The sequence below is a fragment of the Grampus griseus genome (genome assembly GCF_964374135.1).
Source record: "Grampus griseus genome assembly, chromosome: 4".
Lineage (NCBI taxonomy): Eukaryota > Metazoa > Chordata > Mammalia > Artiodactyla > Delphinidae > Grampus > Grampus griseus.
Genome location: NC_138997.1, coordinates 73101074 through 73122739, shown reverse-complemented (window position 1 = coordinate 73122739; position 21666 = coordinate 73101074). Strand labels below are relative to the sequence as shown.

General features: G+C 38.9%; 1 protein-coding gene across 2 annotated transcripts in view; it reads right to left on the bottom strand.

Annotated features, from left to right (window-relative positions):
• The window catches only part of FRYL (FRY like transcription coactivator), a gene marked incomplete at its 5' end in the record, with an annotated part of 142930 nt that overhangs the window by 43966 nt on the left and 77298 nt on the right, over positions 1–21666 (bottom strand). For both annotated transcript variants that reach the window (XM_082652707.1, XM_082652708.1), the window contains 14 exons: positions 563–660; positions 967–1574; positions 2637–2731; positions 4246–4436; positions 5283–5404; positions 6684–6888; positions 8402–8587; positions 10212–10315; positions 10985–11135; positions 12097–12209; positions 12739–12823; positions 14876–15044; positions 18012–18152; positions 18523–18782. In XM_082652707.1, coding sequence (XP_082508833.1) covers positions 563–660; positions 967–1574; positions 2637–2731; positions 4246–4436; positions 5283–5404; positions 6684–6888; positions 8402–8587; positions 10212–10315; positions 10985–11135; positions 12097–12209; positions 12739–12823; positions 14876–15044; positions 18012–18152; positions 18523–18782 — 2528 coding nt within the window. The remainder of the gene's footprint in view (positions 1–562; positions 661–966; positions 1575–2636; positions 2732–4245; positions 4437–5282; positions 5405–6683; positions 6889–8401; positions 8588–10211; positions 10316–10984; positions 11136–12096; positions 12210–12738; positions 12824–14875; positions 15045–18011; positions 18153–18522; positions 18783–21666) is intronic.

Genomic DNA, 21666 nt, shown 5'->3' with positions numbered 1-21666 from the left:
CTGCCTGGAAAATTTCTACCTTCAGCCCTGCTCTTGTTTCTCATCCAGGGACCTTATTTGCCCTTCAAGTCCACTTAGATATGACTTCCCCCAGGCAGACTTTTGCTTTATGTGTCCCTAGAATATTTTGTTCTCCCATTGCAAAGTCACCAGGCTCTACGGTGATTGTCTACTTACTTGACTGCACTGCCATCCTAAGGCCCATAGGGCTAAGGATTCTATTTACTATGATTATCATTGTATTTCCAGCACCTGATCCAGTGCTCAGTACATATCTGGGGGGCAAATGAATGAATGACTTGGAAACTGACAGAGGATAAAGTAGGGAAACAGAGCAGAAAAAGATTCAGACTCAGAGGAGAGCTACTCTAAACAAATAATTTTATTCACTGTCATTTGAGCAGCTAACATATCATTACTATATTACTCCTTCATATGCATAAAAGAATAAAAATTTAGATAGGAAGTGACAGTAAAAGGATTTTCAAGAGACTTCCCCCCTTAAGATAAACTCCAGAGAAAATTCCCTAAAGTGTTATCTTCCAGCATCACATTTGCTTACCTTTGCTATTCGACTAGCTGTTTCTTTGCAAAACTGAGTTGGGCTGTCAAAATGCTGGATTAAGTGAGGCAATAAGCAAAGGATGTTAAGAGGAAAGCCTATCAAAAAAAAAAAAGCAAACAATAACCAATTTTATTGCACATTATTTTAAAAATTAAAGGATGTTTTTTTTCATGGTTCACAAAAACCATTTTCTTTTTATTTCCTGGAGTACTTGATCTTCTAAAAAAAAAAATTTTTTTTTTTTTTTGCTTTTACCAAAGAATTTAAGCTATCTCACATATTAAGAAAACCATAACTGTTTGTGGAAAAGCAGAAATTAGTAGATTTCAAAACCAACAATTAGTTAACATTTCACTATATTAAAGAAAAGCGAAGAGTTGGTGCAATTCAAGTCACATCACCTGACAACTGGGAAGGATCCACCAACGTGTGTTTGGAGACAGCAATGAGTTTACTCAGGAGGTGCACTGTCATTTCCTGTGTGGATACTGAGGTAAAACCCTTAAGGAAGAGCTGCTGAAGGCCTGGGAAATTATTCCACTTCAGTTTGCTTTGTACGGTTTCAATCTTCTCTCGACTCTCTGATTTTTCCAAAGGCAGGTGGATCAGCAGTTTGTTGAGAAGTCTGAGAGCCAGGAGGTATTCATATTCATAATCTGATTCTAATAAAGATGCTGCTATCCAAAAAATGGTGGCCATCAAGCTGGCAGGCTCAGTAGTGGGCTGCACATCATACACGGCTTTCTCTCTCAGGGAGGAAAGGCTTCGAGTCCTCGCTAAGCTACTGCTGTGGTTGAGCCGTCCATCCATTATATCCAGTGTATTACTCCGCCGCCGGTCACCTCTTCGGTCACCAATTAAACTTAACCTCAAAGAGTTACTTCTTGCATTACTGCTATATCCCAAATAACTGCTACTATTAATGGGACTTGTGCTTAGATTGAGTTGTCCAGTGCTTTTCCTGTTAGCTGCATACTTGTTTCCCATTATAGGATCATGGTATGAGGTTCTTTTAAAAAAAAAAAAAGAAAGAAAAAGAAAAGATGAATCCATGCACAATCGCTTCTTTTGCTACATTAACTGTACTCTTGAAAACACTGCAAAATGGTAACTGTTACCAGGAAAAATCATTTTTAAGTATATCTGACTTTGCTTAACCCAATTTCAGTTCTTTCCTCCCTATTAAAATGTACAACAGTATCTTTTCCACTGTGGCTACTTTGGGTTGGATGAGGTTTGATTTGAAGCGAAAATTCTGCCATAGTTATTGCTGATAACTTTCAGCTCTGGGATTTAGTACATATTACGTCCAAAGCAGGCCTCGTTTGTCTCACCCCCAGACTCAAAGGTCCTGATGTCCCTATTTCTGTCAATTCACATTCTTTCCAAAAGAACCAAGCTCAAAAATTTAGTTTTTATTTCTCCTTCTCCCTCACATCTAATTATCATTGATTAAAAAATAATTACAGAATACTTTCTACATGTGCCAGCAGTATGCAAAATGCTAGGAACATTAAAGTCCATGGAAATGGATAAATTAGAGCCTGTTAGTTGCTGTTATGAAAATATTAAGAAAATACTGTGAGATCCCAAAGGATGGAATGCTTAGCATTCCCCTGGGGCAGTTAGAAATACTTAGCTAGGAGGTGATATTAAGACGGGACTTGAAGGATAAACCAATTTGGGATTTGCAAGGAAGACAAAGTTCGAAGAGAGGCTGGTCCAGGGAGAAGCAACAGTATGTGGAAGGTGTGAGTCCCGAGGAGCCTGGCCTGCTGGGGTGACAAGAGGATGTTGAGTGTGGCAGTAATACAGCCTGTCACTGAGGCTGAAGCCGAGTAGCACAGCAGAAAGGTCTCTGACTAGGGTGTCAGAGGAACGGCACTGCCGCATACTAGCCCCGTGAGCTTTCACACGTCTCACTGTCTGAGGCTCATTTTCCCACCGGCAATCCATCTGAATTTAAGGGTAGTACTCTCACTGCCGTATTAGAACAATATAGTATTACACATATTTAGCTATTGAAGGTCTAAATACAAGTCTGCCGGTTGCCTAGTTTTTCAGTTCTTACTGAGAAAGGGCAGAAAGAAGATCGTAATGCTTCATGGTTTCAGCCAAAGTATCAATTGCAGATTCCAACGTGAGAAGAAGCTCAATCACAAATCCCTAGAAAAAAAGGCAGATCTTAATTAATCATACTCTGGAAAGAAGAAACTGCAATGCACTTCCTGATGAGATTTCAAAATAGAACAAACTCCACATTAATATTACAAAATAAACTCTTGAGCAACGTGATCTTGCTGATGGATGAGAATGCATCAAACTAATGGTATAAACTGATTATACTGGCAACACGACGCACCCAAAATTACCTGGGTCAGAAATCTAGGAGCCATCCTTGTTTCTTTCTCTCACATCTAAATTGAATCCATCAGCACCTTGAAAATATTACTTTAAAAATAAATCCTAAATCTGACTTCCTTTTCTCTACCTCCATTGCTCCCCTTAATCCAAACTATCATCATTTTGGCCTGGACTCTTACAAAGAGCCTCTTAACTGACCTCTCTTGCCTTCCTAAGGATTCCACCTAGCCTACAGAGTGAGTGTTTAAAAAAAGCAAGTCATATCCATCACCTTCCTTTTAAAACCAATGGGCGGTTTCCCATCAGTTCAGAGTAAACTCCCACCTCCCACCAGAACCTCCTTGGCCTCGCATGATCTGGACCTGCTTACCTCATCAATCTCCTGCCTCTGGAGGTCCCCAACCAGTACATTCTAGCCACATCGGTTTGCTTGATGTTCTTTATTTTGTTTTATTTTAATTTTTGGCTGAGCCATGAGGCTTGCGGGATGTTAGTTCCCTGACCAGGGATTGAGCCCTGGGCCCCAGCAGTGAAAGCGCCGAGTCAGTCCTAACCACTGGGCCGCCAGGGAATTCCCCTGATGTTCCTTTAAAAAGCCGATTGCTTCTGCCTCAGGCCCTTTGCACTTGTTAGTCCTGTTTCCCTCTGCCCTCTTCCCCAGATTATCACAGGGCTCACTTCATTTAAACATGTGTTCAAAACTCTTCTTCTCAGATGATCATAAATAAATAAATAAATAAATAAATAAATAAAAAATCCTCTCCCCCATCATTCTTTAACCTGTTACTCTACCTTATTACTTTCACAGCATTCATCACTAAGTAAACTTGTATTATACTTTATTGGTGGATTAAAGGCTTGTTTCCCCAATGAAATGTGAGCTCCAGAATGCCAGGAACTTTGTCTTGTTCATTACTGTATCCTCGGTGTCTAAAACAGTGTTAATAAAGTCATGAGTCTGTACAGACCTATGTAAGCTCTCTATTGCAGTATTTCACTTAATTTATCTTAACAAATGAAATTCAGTGTTCTAGTTTACATCTAACTTTAAATTCCTCTTATACCTTGCGGTCATCTCAGAATAACATCCAGGTGTGTGTGATAAAGCTGTTTCTGATAGGCACTATTTAATTCAATTAGTGTGTTATTAAACATTAATTACACAACTTTGTTTCTTAATTCTTTGCTTGTTAGCATCCGACATCAGTAATTCTATACAACCATTATCTTGCTCTACCTGCCATGATTTACATTTGGCAATAAGTCCTTGACAATGAGGAGTGCTCGATACTTGCTGAAAGAATTGAATGAACTACCTGTGCATCTTCTCCTGGATCCCCTACAGTTTCTACAAGTCTGGAGAGAACATCAGAAAGTGTAGTTGCCGAAAGAGGCTGCTTAAGGGCCCTGAAAATCTGAAAGGATCTCCCAGCATAGTGTCGAGAAGAACAAGAAAGTGCTGTCTGCAGAGCAACCTCGCTAAGATGATGTTCCAAATGAATTCCTTCTGTGAAAGCAAAGGAAACAAGTAAGTGCTTGTTTTTCAGGATATATATAGGGGTTAGGATCAGAGGCTAATAACCATGTTAAACCCAGTGCCAGCACAATACCTGGCAAACTGGGTGGACACTAATATTTCATAAGTCAATGCTTTTTCTTTTCATTAAATTCCATCTGCACTTTAGATGACCCTTCATTCTAATCTCCAGGGAAGTAATCCCTGAGAACAGGGTTTCTCAGCCCCAGCATTACTGACATTTTGGCTAGATAATTCTTTGTTGTGATGGCTATCCTGTGTAGTGTGTGTCTGTGTAGCAGAATCCCTAGCCTCTACCCAAGTGGACACCAGTACTAACCACTTGCCCCGCGCCCCCTAATTGTGACACAAATGTCTCCAGACATTGCAAAATGTCCTGAGAAGCAAAATCACCCCTAGCTAAGAACCACTGTTTTAGATACATTTTACTATAATTTTCAGAATGTGTTAAATTTTAGATCGAAGCCCAAACCAGTATAAAAAAATAATTTGAGTTTGTCATCTCTACCTATGTTCCTTCAATATAATTGTTTCATAATAAACAATTATATTGTAATTTTATTATGCCGTCTTACACCAAACTAAGAACCCCACAGCGTCAAAGTAGCATTCTTATTTTTAAGTAGTAACAGTTTTTCTTCAACCAGAACAAATCTGTTATCACTAGTAAGTAAAAAAGAAAACCTGTCTGAAACTTTTGAAAATTTAGACATGTCAACTTGTCAACTTTTTGCTAAACATTATCATAAGTTTTGAGATCACACTAAAAGACCAGCTTGAAAGTAAATACTATCTGAAATGATTATTAAAAGATACCTGAGCTTGACTGCTTAAAAACAGAAACCACATGTTTCAAAAATGTAGTTAACTGCTCAGCACTCTTTATGCTAGGATTCTTGGCAGAAACATCCTCATGGTTCCAAAGGGGCCCTCTTTTTCTGAAAACAGAGAACAGACATGATTCCCTTGGTTTTTAAACTTAATTAAGGTTTAACTCATACTCACCTAAAATGTGCTTTTGCAGTTAGAAAGGATAGTAGTTGAATAAATCAAACAGCATGTCACACAGCCTACTGCTACTATTTATGTACTTGGATATGTAATGATCTAGAGCAAGTACAGGAAGATCCAAGTTACGTATAATTTCAAAGTCTTCCATTGTTACAGTCAAATTCTCTCAGAGGTAGCAGGAAAAGATGGCAAATTTTGCCAAGTGAGAAGAGTACTGGTTACTGCTTAGGTATTACAGGTCAAAACAGTCTCGTTTGTAGAGGCTAGACTGTATTTGGATTGTAATGCAAATAAAATAATTTGTAAGTTAAAACTACTTGTCGATTCTTTCTTTAAAATATCTTTGCATTCACCAGCTTGGTTAGTAAGGGTTAGGCCCCTTATTGCCATAGGCCCAAAGTGTCCTGGAAAAAAGATGTGGTCATGCTGCCTCTAGTCCGTAACACCTCTAATTCATCACATACTTTGCTATGAGACTGATTTTCTCAACATTTTTTTTTTTTTGCGCGTACGCAGGCCTCTCACTGTTGTGGCCTCTCCCCCCACGGAGCACAGGCTCCGGACGCGCAGGCTCAGCGGCCATGGCTCACTGGCCCAGCCACTCCACGGCATGTCAACATATTTATTTAATTGGGTCCTTCACCCTCCCCATCCAGCTCAAAGATTTTTGATAATGTCTCCTTTCTTAAAAGATCTATAACCTCTGGCCAGGGCTTCATGGTCCTCCAGCTTGTCTAGAAATTCCTCCACACTACACTCAGGCTGGATTACTCACCAGTTCCAAAAATACTTTGTTTTCTCACACGTCTGTGATTTTGCTCTTGCTGTGGTACACTGGCCCCTTTCTCCCCACCTACGTTTCTTCTTTATTTATAGTGCTTTTGCAAAGAGTAGGCCATAAATAAATATTTGAAGATTGAATGTTAATGTAGCTAATGGAGGCAGAAATATATATTCAGATAATACTGTATCCTCTTTGGGTACCTGGTATCTACTCATGATTAAGGCCCTCCTTAGGTATAACAGTGTGAGCAAAAGAAGAAAGTCTCTGGTTGCATCAAATTTTCTAAATATTGCACAATACAAACCTGCCTATTCCAAATCAATGACCCTTTGGAAAACAAAATAGGGTTCGCTGAAGCTGACAAATGAAACCATGACTTAACGCAGCTATGCGTCAGGAATGGTAGGAGCTGCAAACGTTACCTTGAGGTAATGAATTCCATGAGGGTTTTGACTTTTCCATCCTGCTCTACTGAGATGTCGACCTCGCTGAGGACGGTGGTGTGCAGATGTGAAATGGCAGCGCTGTTATTTCCTAAGCTGATACTAGAGGAGGTAGAACTTGAGCTGAGCCCTGAGTCGGTCATGGGGGAGGGCTGGTAATCAGGTATAAAATCGCTAACACCTGCTGAAAGAGACGCGGGGCGTGAATGCCCAGATGGAAGCAATCTCCCACAACCCTCAAAGAAGTGAGCCTCACAAGCACCAAATTACACTGAGTGAGTTTTTGAGCAAAGGTTGTTTTCGGAGCCTCTCAGTCAAACTTAACGATTTGGACTTGCTATGCAGTCCTGTGCTGCCATCTGCTGGACAAAGTTGAAACTGGCAGTTTCCTAATATTTTGGCATATTTCCTCAACATAGGTTGCCATTCACACTTCTATATATAATGAGAACTGACTTTTAATTTCTTACGTTAAGGAGTCTATGCCTTCTGCTTCACTTTACTTAAACAAGGACAATTTTAAAGTCTATTTGTTATATTGATATTATGTCAATTATTAAATAATTCTAAAGGTCATTACTAATGCCCACATTTACAAAATAGCAAAAGGAGCCTTAAAACCAAACACCAAACTATGAAATTTTGAATAGAAATGCTTTAACATAAAAAAAGGCAGTAAACTTTATTCCATTCATCTTTTAATCATGGTTTAAAAAGGCGAATAAGTTTACTAATAGATGTTTTCTCACTAACTACAGGTTTTTAAGTAAATAACAGGGCTTTAAGTAAGTAACTTTAAAACGTTATTAACCCTGTATGTGGCATTATATGATTATGAAAAAAAGTAATTTTATTTCAATGTTTAAAAACCAATTATTTTCTAGATCATCTATTATAAACCTGATGATACTGATGAATGAAATAAATAAGTTAGGGCTATTAGGGAAAAAGAAAATATAACTTGAAAAGTAAAACAAATTCACATCAACAGTGAAATAAATTTTACATTAAAGTCTCATTAATTTGGACCTCACTACTTCCAAATACATAATTTGGAACTTACTAGACTTCAAGATGTACAACATTTTAAGTGCAATCAGTATAAATGAGTGAATAAAAATTTTAAATGTCTTCCTTTGTCAATTTTTCAGATCTTGAGAGTAGGGGGAATCTAATACAAGTTCACCATCTTTGTCATAACCAGGGCTCAACAAATTAAGCCACTCTTTCATTGTACCTTTAACTTACATGTGGAGAGTTTAACATTTTTATGACAAAGACCCTTAAAGGTAAGAGAGATTCAAATACTCCAAGTTTAATTCCTTCTTCTATGAATTAATAAATAATGTCAATGGTACTTAAAATAATAAAACTACATTAAAAAATATTCTCTAGTATCTCAACTTCAGTTGATGTTCTCTAATGCAGGATCCCAAATTAACGAAGTACGGTTCCAGTTTCAAACTGTACTTTTTTTTTTGCGGTACGCAGGCCTATCGCTGTTGTGGCCTCTCCTGTTGCGGAACGCAGGCTCTGGACGCGCAGGCTCAGCGGCCATGGCTCATGGGCCCAGCCGCTCTGCGGCATGTGGGATCTTCCCGGACCGGGGCATGAACCCGTGTCCCCTGCATCGGCAGGCGGACTCTCAGCCACTGCGCCACCAGGGGAGCCCCAAACTGTACTTTTAAAGCAAATACCTGTGAAAGTATAATCTAAGTGTGCAATTTGTTTGACTGTAAGCACCCTGGGCTCATTAAACTCCTTGTTCCTGAGAAGGACAGAAGCAACAGTTCGGATGTTACTGTTGGATCCCATTACTATTAACAAGTGCAGAAGCAGGCGTTTACAATGTTCATACACCTCAGGGTGGCAGTGGTCAAACCCTAAAGAGAACAGTAGAAAATCATCATCAGTAAAGAGAAATAGTGAGTATTCTTGCTATCAAACTCATATTTTAAAAAGAAAAGCAGAAATTATATACAATATTTTGTGAAAGATGACATAGTACATCAATCAAGTTCTTTATTGGCCTACAGCGTGTATACCCTTTTACAATAGCCTATTGTCCTACTGGACTAGGGAGAATCAAGACAAATTTCCAGTGTGTTTTATGTCTAAAATTTAGCAATCTCTTAGAAGCTAATACTCTGTTACATAACACTAGATGTAAAAGAACTTTTAAAGGCAAGCATTTTTTGTGCCTAGAACACAACAGAAAGTCAGGAGATGTTTGCTTACTGAAAGAAGAAAGCAGTGCCTATATAATACGTGTACATATCAGGAAAATTTAGGAGATGGCTATTTTGACTTGCTTCAGGAGAGCAATCCTACAAGCATGAAAAGCGTTGCTGATGTGATGGATCCCACATGTTTGTTACAGAGGGCACAGTGGAGTTTTAGCTGTAATAATCAGACTGTCCACAATCTAATTCTTTTGGGAAACACTTAGTACCCGTCTCCATTTTCCATTTACTCTGAAAGTTCCCAGTCCCAGAGGTAAATTAATTTTACTCCTGCTACAGAGTTTTTCCTGCTGGAGGGCATACCTGTATGCCCTGTATGATAGGAATGGGTATAATAGACTTGTTTGTGGTTAAAGGAGAGGCTAGGAATAACTCTGCTCTAGACCACAAGAATCACGGTAAAAAGTGTCATGGAAATAACATACAGAAAATAGAGAAATAGGAAGAAACTTTCTTGAAACCATATCTCCTTTCCCACTGTGGAGAACAATATGGAGGGTCCTCAAAAAACTAAAAATAGAGCAACCATATATGATCCAGCAAGCCCACTCCTGAGCACATACCCAGAGAAAACAAAAACACTAGAAAAGATACATGCACCCCAATGTTCACAGCAGCATTATTTACCACAGCCACGACATGGAAGCAACCTAAGTGTCTATCAACAGATGAATGGATAAAGACAATGTGGTCTATGTACCCAATGGACTACTACTCAGCCATAAAAAAGAATGAAATAATGCCACTTGCAGCAACATGGATAGACCTGGAAGGTATTATGCTCAGTGAAATGTCAGACAGAAAAAGACAAATACTGTATGTTATCACTTATAAGTGAAATCTAAAATATAAAACAAACTAGTGAATACAGCAAGACAGAAGCCAACTAACTGATATAAAGAAGAAACTAGTTGGTTACCAGTGAGGAGAGGGAAGCGGGGGGGGGGGGGGGGGGCGGGGGGGCAAGGTAGGGGTGGGGAATTAAGAGATACAAACTACTGTGTATAAAATAAATAAGGTACAAAGGTATATGGCACAGCACAAGGAATGTAGCTGACATTTTATAATAACTATAAATGGAGTAGAATCTATAAAATTTTTTGAATCATTATTTGTACACCTGAAACTAATATTGTAAATCAACTCTACCTCAACTAAAAAAATAAATAAAATACAACCTGTAAAAAGCAAACAAACATACTATACTGACTTTCAATTATCACAAAAATATAAAATGAAGGAATTAGTGCCGAATATGTATTACCTATAAAGACTGCATGAAGAAGAAGATGGAGGTAGCTTCCCCATTCCACCTTCACACTATGATCGATAATGAGATCCGTCAAAAGGATGACGGCTATGTTACACCTATGACAAACAAGAGCATTATTCATGTGTCACTAGAGTAAACCTAGAGAAAATCTTATGCAAATTACTTGAAGATTTTAATATTGTCTTTTATGGAAAAAATACAATTTCTCAAGAAAAAAAGAAGAAAAGAAATACAGCTGAAGAAACTGTTACATGATAGTTTTAGAAAAAACCTATCTGGCTAAGGGCTCCTTGAAGTCAAGGCCCATATTTTCTTCATCTTCAACCCTAAGGCCTAGCACACTGCTTGCCACATAGTAGGTGTTCAGTACATGTTTGGTACAATAATACATTTCGAAAGAATGCGGTAACTGTTCTATTGTGATTTTTGCTAAATAGAAATCAGCTTAACTCAATTCAAAATAATACTGCCTACTACCGGAAAATAATATTTTTCAGATGTAGTAACTGGGTCCCAGAAAGGTCAAGTAACTATGCCAGACACCCAGAAAAGCAGCAGCAGCAGAATTAGATTTAGTAATACTAATTGTAAACAGTGAGAAGTGTGAGTTTTTAGATTTCTTAAAATCTAAACGCACGGATCGAATTTGTTGCAGTATCAAAAGAAAGAAGGTTTCTCATGTTTTGTGTTGTCAGCGTAAAGAAAGCTGGAAGTGTTAAACAGTGGTTTGGCTCATATGAAATAGGAATGACACTGTGGTCCACCTGTGAAGAGGTAATCCAGGTGATGACGTTTCAGGCAAGTAATCCACCAGTGGTGACCAGCAGCCTCCAGCTGGTGGGAAGGGTAGTGGCTCTCCTTGATTATGCTCCATCACTTTCAGTCGCCAATTAGAATAAAGTGGCATTGAATCACCTATCAAAATAAAATGATCTCATTGTCTACACCATCTACTTTCCGCCAATATAAGCAAACTCTAGTAAAACACCAACTATTTATAGCACTGGAAAGTGATAAAAAGAATTTCCCACTATTTGGACATATGTTTGCTAGGTAGACATGGGTACAAATCTTACCAGATTAAGCAAATCAGAGAGAGAAAAGAGATATCAATTCAGGTTCCATCCTTTAAATCAAAGCAAAACTACACGAACACTTCATCATGATTCCACAATTGATGTCCAAGCTATGAGACCGCATTATGGGTAAAGCTGCCTTGTAACAAGGGCCTTCTGGTAAGTTACTCAGTTCTAAATTTCCTGAGATAGGGCCAGTACAAACCCATCTTCAAAGGAAATCTGCTCTACCACAGTGGGGCTGCAGGGTGCAGTAAGAAAGGCCATCAGGAAATGTGAGTTCTGTGTGACATGGGTAAGTCACTTAACCTCTCTGGGCCTCAGTTCCATCGTGTGCAAAATGAGGAGATTGGACCAGATCATCTTCAGGGTCCCTTCCAGTCTGAAGGCTTGTGCTTCTATTCTACCCTACCTTAGTGTTATAATGAGACTCGGACACATTATTCATTTTGCAATTGCAAGGGAGAACGTTTTAGTAAAACGTGAATCCCATGCAAGTTCAAATCTGTTCAAAAAAGCAGCCTGTTGGTCAATGTCTGTTCTATGATGCTTCTTGAGAACGAATTCTTATGTTCCTTTTGATTTATCTACAGGGAACCTGTGCTTTTGAAACATATTTCCCCCACTTACGTTGCTTCTTAAAATCAAGACATTTCACATTATGTTGGAACACCACTAGTGGCAGTTAAATACCCTTCTTAAAAACAACTTCTGGGAAGAATATATTTATTAACATTAATATAATGATAGTACACCTTGCCATCGCAGTTATTAAAAAAAAAACATTTGGAATGTATTACTTTTTTCTTCTTCATAAGATCCTCCAGAGCTGCTACTGTATCGAGATTCTAGTCTGTGATGTTGACGATTTAAATGACTGTTTAGTCCACTGTAGATGTCTAGGTGCACATAGCTATGAGAATGATCACTGAGTTAGTCACAGTTCATGGTAAAGTGGTATTTGTACTTTATGTTTCACTTTCTTTGCTTAAAAAAGAACACAGTACACAAAATACTAAAGTTTACTATGACATATATATTAATTTCCACATTACAATTCAAAAGCTTAAGCTTTGAAGTCAATTATTTCTACCTGAAGATTTTTCTTAAATTGTTGTGATAATAATGTGCTGATGAAACCTATTCCATATAAAACAGGCAGAGTAAATATCCATTTAGAAAAGTTTAAAAATGTAGCCACACAAAAAGTGACTGACCATACTCTACCTATTCATCCATTAGTGCATATTAAAAAATCTAGCATGCCAGCATCTTTAATGTTAAAATAGTCAATGAGGAAAATTTCCAATATGGAAATATATTTCCTCACTAGAATTTTAACACAATGAAATATACATTCCAATGCAGAAATTATCATTTATGCTGATGATAATCTGCATACGTCAAACTGACAGGCTAATGAAGAACAGAGAAGTACTTACCTCTCTTCAATATTCTCTTTTATGGGCTTATTATCGGGATTGCCGTCCATGGGAGCTACCATTGTATTGCTACTAGAAGTAGTTCCTGTAATCATAGACAAAACAGTATCTATGAATTTAAAACCTAGGATAGCTCAATAAGAACAAAAGATTTCAAATTATAGATGTCAAAACTCCACTAAAATGAGAAGGTGATTTTTAAAAAGGAATGTACTCTTAACGACCAAGAGGGTAAGGAGACACAGCAACAAAATTATGGATACTGGAAAACAAATGGACAGGAAGTAATCAAGTGTTAAGAAGGCTGAATCCAGAGCTGTTAGTGGAGGAAACAAGAAGCTTCCGTATCTATACTGCTGAACCTCCAAAAGGTCAGGAATTAGTGGCTTCAAGTACCTCTGGAAGTAGGGGTTGAAGAAGGTGCTAAAAAAGGCAAGAATGGGGCTCCCCTGGTGGTGCAGTGGTTGAGAGTCCGCCTGCCGATGCAGGGGACATGGGTTCATGCCCCGGTCTGGGAAGATCCCACATGCCGCAGAGCGGCTGGGCCCGTGAGCCATGGCCTCTCAGCCTGCGCATCTGGAGCCTGTGCTCCGCAACAGGAGAGGCCACAACAGTGAGAGGCCCGCGTACCGCAAAAAAAAAAAAAAAAAAAAAGGCAAGAATGGTTGAAAATCTCTTTCATAAGTAGCTGGTTCCCAAGATCTACCCCTCTGCCTCCTGTAACTGGGTAGCTCTCTCTCCTCACTTCCAGAAGTCTCTTCTGATGTGAGTAAATCAGAGGATTTCTGGACTAGGGCACACCACATACAGGTGAAGGAGGAAGTACTTTACTGAGGATACGAAGACTAAGTGAAAACATACATACATACATACATAAATTTGCCATTGGATCCCCCGGCAACCTTCTTACACCACTGGGCTACCAGAAGGCTTGAAGACTGTGCAAGTGTGTGTATGTATGGACTATATGTATTGGTACACACACACACACACACACACACACACACACACACACACACACACACACACACACACACACACACACCCCTACACCTTCTACTCTAGGCAGTGGACTAGAAGAGTTTTCTCTGGGGAATCTGATTACTGCAAGAGAAAAGACCTATGTATACTTCTATCGACGAAATCGTCATACAACAAAGGACAAAATAAGTTCCACATATACCTACAGAACACCCAATCAACTTTTTAATATGCCTGTTAAGTGAACTGTTTATGAAAAGACAGATCCAGAATTGGTAGGCTTTTGAGGAAAGCTTTTACTAAGACAAACCAAAACAAAAACACAGCAATATAAAGAAAATAGGAACTTTCACTGGTAGAAAATTTTATCAAATATACAGAAGACAGTCCAACCATGAAACATGAATAGGACGCTCCTAAGAATATTCTAATTAAAAAAACCTCTCTTTGGAATTAAAAACATTCTAGCAGATATGAAAAATTCAATAGAAGCATTATTAGAAACCTCTTGGAAAGTATAACAAAAAGATGGAAATAGATGACAAAAATAAATTATATAGTATGAGAGATTTCTAATTATACAATGTTATTAACATCACAAAAACATTTAATATAAACTGAATGGCAAAGAAATTCATAGAAATTTAACCTACAATAGCCCAGATATTATATTTTCAATGAAAGTTATTCCCACAGCAATGTAGTTTCTTCAACTCGAAATATTACAATAACTATAAGTATATGGGTATACATAAAAGTATATACCTCATGTGATTGGATACTATGTATAATATATGCCCAAATAGTTATAATATGAAATTACACAGTAATTTTCAATAAGTGAGCATTTTCTATATTTACATACTAATTATAGTCATTTTAAAAAAGCATTTGTTGTATAGAGATATATAAATGTATATTCCAGTTCTAAATAAGTATGTAAGTATGTTTCCCTTTATCACATTACGAATCCTTACACTGTCAAACTTGTTTACTCATATGAGGATTTACAAAGTTTTGTCCGGTTAATTAGATATATGATTCATGTTTGCTTGTTTTCTTTATGATGATATTTAAAGCAAACGCTTGCTAAAATGAACAGTTATGGAAAGCTTCTCTGTTTATACAAAGTAGTCAGTTTTAAATGACGTCTCACCTGAGGTGACAGAAGGGATTTTATAGCTGGAAGTGATGCGGTAATATGGGGGATTATCCATGTGAGTGACGCCTGAACTGACAGGGTCGGTCAGCTGTAGTTCACTCACCAGTTCTTCTAGCAACTGCATTGTTTTGTCTCTACCTAAATATACAATAACTTTCTTCACCTGTCACAAAAGAAATTGTTTGGAAAAGAAAAAGCACAATTTTTATCTCACAAACTTGTGTTGAGACAAATTTTATCAGAGTAAGTTCAACTTTAAGTGATAGATGAACAAGCACAATCTTAATTTGAATAGACACTGATTAGCAATCAGATATTAATCAGCTTTATAAGTACTGTTCTATCTTCCCTCTAACCCTCAACATTATATCTAATTAGGATGACCTAAATGTATTGTTTAATGGTGTCCATAAAGTTATCTACTTCCTTTACCTTTCTGGGGTTTTCTTAGAAAAGCAAAAGATAACTTGCCTTTCTTTAAATCAGTTTCTCTTTCAATGGAAACTTTCAATTAATATCATCCTAAGATTTTCCTCATATTTTTATTCAGCCAGCCTTCAAACCCAGGATTCATCATTTATTCTGCCTTCCCCGTTCTCTATATTCAACCAGCAGTATAGAGTGTTGACTAAGAGTAAGAATCTAGAACTCCAACGACACAGTCTGGATTGGAGTGCAGATGTAACTTTTACTAGCTAGGCGATCTGGAAAGTTCCCCTCAGTTTTCTCTTCTGCAATTAGGGACAATGTCACCTACTTCATAGGGTTGTTAGGATTAAGTAAATTAAAATTTATAAAGCACTTTAAAAAGCCCTAGTACACAGTACGAGTTAAATAACTGAAAAAAACTTTTCAGTAGTATGCTTTATAGGTATATTTTAGTAATATGTATTATTGAAATGGGCTGATCTCTCTTTTTTGTCTTTAATCCTTACTACTCAAAATGAGGCCCTCGCAGAAGATGCAGCGTCATCTGAGCTTGCTAGAAATACAGAATCTCAGGCCTCACCCTCACCTCCAGACTCAGAACCAGAACAAGATCCCCAGACGACTCACGTGCATACAGACACGTGAGAAGCTCTGTCTTATTAGATGACCCCCAGACAAATCTTACAACATGCTTTATCACATCATACCAAAAATCTGATACAGCTCCCTAATGATAACTGACCGTCCTCCACACAGCTCTTGAGCTCTCCGAGCTGTTCTAACTATTTGCTAATTCTCTGTTCCCAAGTCCAGTCTCCTCTGACCCAGGAAACGTCAAGTATGTTTCTTCCTCTGTGCCTTTGCTCTGACCCAGGTCATCTGAGTTGACACTCCTGACTCTAATCCTGTCAGGTCTTCAAGCCCCATCCCCGCTCCAGCTTCACTGCCTGTCCAAGAAGCTTTCACTGACTTTTCACCAACAGCTCTGGGTTGGAATTCCAGCTCCATGAAGACAGAGCTAAATGGCTGTGCGGCTTTGAGGAAATTACTCTTCTTTCTACCTTATTTTATTCATCTGTAAAACTGCAGTAATCTTAGCAAGGCCATAGATTTCTTCCGGAAATTAAGTAATGGAGATGAAGTGCTTATACCGTGCCTGGCCTCTAAGTAGTGCTTAAGAAACGACAATTAAGAAATTATTATTATTGTCATTAAAAGTAGCTCTTTTAAAACTTCTGGCAAATGGCTATGCCCTGAATGAACTTCATCTTGGCTTCTTAGAATTATAGCTTCATGCCTGTTTCTAGTGCCAACCCCGACTCACTCATTCATTCGTCTGATTAAGGGGAAGATTCTGTGTGTCAGGCACTAGTCCAGGCTCTGGCAAGAAGGCAATGAACTAAGCAGACCAAAATTCCTGCTCTTAAGGAGCTGACAATCCACTGGACTGACTGAGGCAAAAGTTATGAGCCAAAGAGGTAAAATATATAACAAGTTTGATGATAAGTGCTAGGAAAATCAATGAAACAGGGAAAGGAAAAGAAGAGCGTACGGGTGGGGGGCAGGGCATTTGCAGTTTTAGACAAGATGACCAGCAAAAGTATCAAGTGAGAACTGACATTTGAGGAAACGTCTGAAGGAGGTGCAGCAGTGAGCAATGTGGCTGTCTGGGAGAGAGAGGAAAGTAAGTACCAAGGCCCCCGGGCGGGATGCCTGGTGTGAAAGCAGTACAGCGAGCGGAGTCAGCGTGGCTCAAGGGCAGGGGGCCTGAGGGAGAGTATTAGGACGTGAGGTCAAGAGGTAATGTGTGATGGTGTTGTTTGGAACCAAACACCCACCTTTCTCTAAGTGCTTCTCACTGAAGGTTAATCTTCTGACGTGCCTTCAGAACAGTGCTTTCAGGATTCAAGTTAACTGGTTCGTTTAAAGTAGGATCCATAAGAACTTTCAGAGCAACATTCTGCAGAGCTAGTCTTCTGTGGACATACTTTAAGGAGATGCTACCATGTCACTGATAGCTATATCTACATATACACGTGTGTGTTTGCGTGCATGCGTGTATATTCAGTTTAACCTTCATGTTTGATAGTTTCACGCTGTTCTCTTAACCTGAGCAGATTTAAGTATTGCTTTCCCGCTAGAAGGCAAAGACATATTCTTCACTGTATATCTCTTATCATGCTTTTCCTTGCTTCTAGAAGCCTTACGGCACGATTCCATAAGCACTGAGCTCTCACTTCCCATCCTGCTCCAATATCCCAATGCCAGCTCCTGATAGGAAAAACTACTAACATCTCTCCACTTCCATATCACTTTCTCTCCAGTATCATCTCTAATCCTCCCAGACGGTGGTGATTCCAAAGTTATCCACTCTCAGGACTCTGCAATTTTCCTTTGTAGCTCTTACCATGACTGCACTTTACTACTGATTTATTCATTAAATAAATTAGGTATAGGTTCAAAGAATAAAATCTGTAGCATCCATCAGAACCTAGAAGAACACCTAGCCTGTAGTAAAGCCAGATGATACCTGTTAAATGAATCAATGGATAAATCCATGTGCTATTTCCTGATTTGCCTCATCTTGGCCCCTGCTTTGCCTCTGCTGGTCTACTGCTGCCCAGACTCTGACATCACAAGACACTGGGTAAATATACATATTAAAAAAATAAATAAAAAGTAAATGAACTTGAACACATACGTAAGGCAAGAGGCTTGGTTCACTATTCACTCCACAAATGCTGATCAAAAAGTGCAAAATTATTTTCAGGTTTTTTGGCCAGCCATCTGCGAGTGTGGTCCACACATTCTCCACCTCCGACCAGGCCAGCTCATCACCATACTAGAGGCAGAAAACACAGCAGACACTTTAGTAACGGCTGTCTTTTCAATATCAAACTTGCCATGTCATGAAATAATAGAAAATAACGCTTTGACAGACAGCTTTAATCTTTTCCACACTTTAGAGGAACCATCATTTCTTTCAACAAATCTGAACCCAAGTATCATTAAGCACATATGATTTTAGCTCCCCCCAACCAAAAAGAAGACATTTTATATCTAATGAGAAGTTTTTTAAAGAAAGGAACTTACTGATAACACATACTTGTTTGGTTACCACAGGATTATCTAATCTCTTTGTCTGTTTCTAACCTGTTTACTCCTAACTTGGTAATTCTGTCCAGCAACTGCAAATACAAAAACCACGTTACCTTTGCTGTCATGTACATCAGATTATTCAAAACCATGGCAGTGGCTTGTGGGGATCCCCAGCCTTCTCCTCGTAACCAGCGCCGGCTGGTCACCATAAGTTCTCGGTCTTTTAAGGAATCATCTTCATCTTCATCATGTCGCCTTGCTGTGGGCAACGGTTTTAAATCCACCAACTCGATGTTGTTCATCCACGGTAACAGGTAGTGCAGCATTACTTGCCTCCCAGAAGGGTGAGCTGTCTGAATTCTCTGGCTTATCTCTGTAATTAAGAACAAGTCAAAGAGGGAACGACTGATGTAATTGTGGTTTCCTTTGACTTATAATGAATTTAAATTTAATTTTTAAATTTAACTTTTTAATTCTTAAAAAACAGCAAGCCAGATTTTATTCATTACATTTAAGAATTATGAGCACTGTTTCTCCTTTTAATGAATTTGCCATTGATGACATCATAAAGAAAAGATAGCCGCTAACATATATCACACACTTAGCTTTTTTTTTTTTTTTTTTTTGCGGTACGCGGGCCTCTCACTGTTGTGGCCTCTCCCGTTGCGGAGCACAGGCTCCAGACGCGCAGGCTCAGCGGTCATGGCTCACGGGCCCAGCCTCTCCGCGGCATGTGGGATCCTCCCGGACCGGGGCACGAACCCGTGTCCCCTGCATTGGCAGGCGGACTCTCAACCACTGCGCCACCAGGGAAGCCCGCACACTTAGCTTTTATATAAAATATCTCTGGCGGTTAAGAAAAACAAATGTCTGCACACTATGGGTGAGATTGTAAAATGGTGCAACTGCTATGAAAACAGCATAAGAGCTCCTCAAAAAATTAAAAACAGAACTATCATATGAGCTAGTAATTCCATTTCTGAGCATGTATCCAAAAGAATTGCAAGCAGGGTCTTGAAGAGATATTTGCACAACCACGTTCATAGCAGCACTATTTACAGTGGCCAAGAAGTGGAAGCACTCCAAATGTCCATTGATAAATGGATAAACAAAATGTGGTATATACATATAATAGAATACTCTGCAGCTTTAAAAAGGAAAGAAATCCTGTTATGTGGTACATATGGACGAATGCTTGAGGACATTATGCTAAGTAAAATAAGCTAGTCATAAAGCCACAAATGCTGTGTGATTCTACTTATGTGATGTATCTAACATAGTCAAATTCATAGAAATAGAAAGCAGAATGGTGGTTACCAGGAGCTGGGGGAAGTTCAGGAAAAGGGTGGTTACTGTTTACTAGGTATAAAGTTTCAGTTCTGCAGGATGAAAAATTTCTGGAGATCTGTTTCATAACAATGTAAATATATTTAACACTACTGAACTGTACAGTTAAAATGATTAATATGGTAAATTTTACTATGTATGCTTTTTACCAAATAAATAAATAAATGTAATTATAAAAGACAATCTTTATACATGGATTAATTTAAAGTGACCCATGAAAAATCTCACATATTTCGGTTTTATCTAGGGGAGACGCCTATGATGTGCCTATTGCTTTAACATTCATCTCATTTAATGCTCATGACAAACCTGTGTGGTGGACAGTCCAAGTAACTTGCCCAAGGTCAATGATCAAGTGGCAGAGGATTCAAATACAAGGTTGATTCCAAAGCCTGTGAGTTTTTATATGCTATTTAATTTCCATAAATCACTTTAAGTACAAACCTTCTTTCTCCTCAAGTCCCGTTTTGCCCACTAGGTCTTATACCTATTTACTCATCAGAAGGAATAAATATGGAAGCATAGTGATTTGGAACTTGGCTCTGGAATCACACACACCTGGGTTTGAATCCCAGCTCTGCCACATACCTACAGGTTGACCTAGGGCCAACCTGTCAACCTCTGATCCTCAATTGATTACTCTGTAAGAAGGTAACAAAAGCAGCTGCATCATGGAGTTATTGTGCACATTCAACATAGGACCAGTGAACTGCTCAGTCCAGTGCCTTGCACATATTTATGCTCAATTCTAACTTTTTACAAGAAGCCCTTCTGTTAATGGGTCAATGTTATTGCCATGAGTATGAAATATTAGACCTGGAGCTCTGAAAGTAGCTGAATGAAGAGATCCTGGCCAGGGGGTTGTAAGTGCATAGAGCAGCCGGGGCCATGGCAACACCCACTGCCATCCTGACCAATTTCATGAACTCTGAGACCCAGAGGACTCCTCTGTTTTCTGTGCTGGAGCCTCCAGAAGAAGCCCAGCAGCAGCAAAATTAGTGTTGACGGTGGTTACTACTTTGCGTTGATGACCATCCATGTCCATCTTGAAAGGGCTATCAGGACTGTGGGAGCCGGGAAAAAGGAAGGGGCTTGACTGCTGCCATTTATCAGTGCAAACCAAACACGTGAGCTGCTTTAAAAACTGAATGTTAGGAGAACTGAAGTTGTTTTTTCCCCACTCAGGTCAGTTAGGGATGGGAATCAAACTATCTCCAACACTAAAATAGGTACTGTGGAAAGATGTGCAAAGAAGGCCAAGGCTTCTATGCCTTGAGCCCAAATGAAGGAAAGGATCCACTTAAGAACTCTGTTATTCCCTGCACGCCAATTTTGGTGCATTTCTAGTACTTGGATTAGAACAAGATCTTGTTGCAGATGAAGAGCAGAAAAACTAGCTGAGTGTCTTTTGTAAATATTATAATTAAAACTTTTCAGTTAAAGGATAAAGCACTATGGGGGCATCTGCAATAGTGTGCTCACTGGACAGAGGTTAAGCTGGATGAACCCCCAAATTATCTTAAATCTAAATCCTGGGAGGCCCAGATATACAGGACATCTTGCCTGACACAGCCCTGATGTTTTCAAAACTCCTGCCAAGAATATCTGTTGGCCCACAAGGAAAGGAAACTGGACCAGAATGCAAAGTGGGTTCCTAGCAATAGTTTTGCTTAAGGCAGTGCAGGACCTTTCCCTAAAATTAGAGCTTTTACTTATAGAAAGAAACTTGTATCTCTATCCCTGTCTATTTTTATTATTAAACACAGACCAATACACAAGATAAACTGCATACCAGAAGATTCAGGAAGTTCTATGTCTACTAAAGAAATACTCTTCAATTGCCTGTGAAGCCCCCTTCTACCTTTCTTTTTTTAAAGCTGGGTTGAGGTGGAGAATGGAGGCCAAAGTTA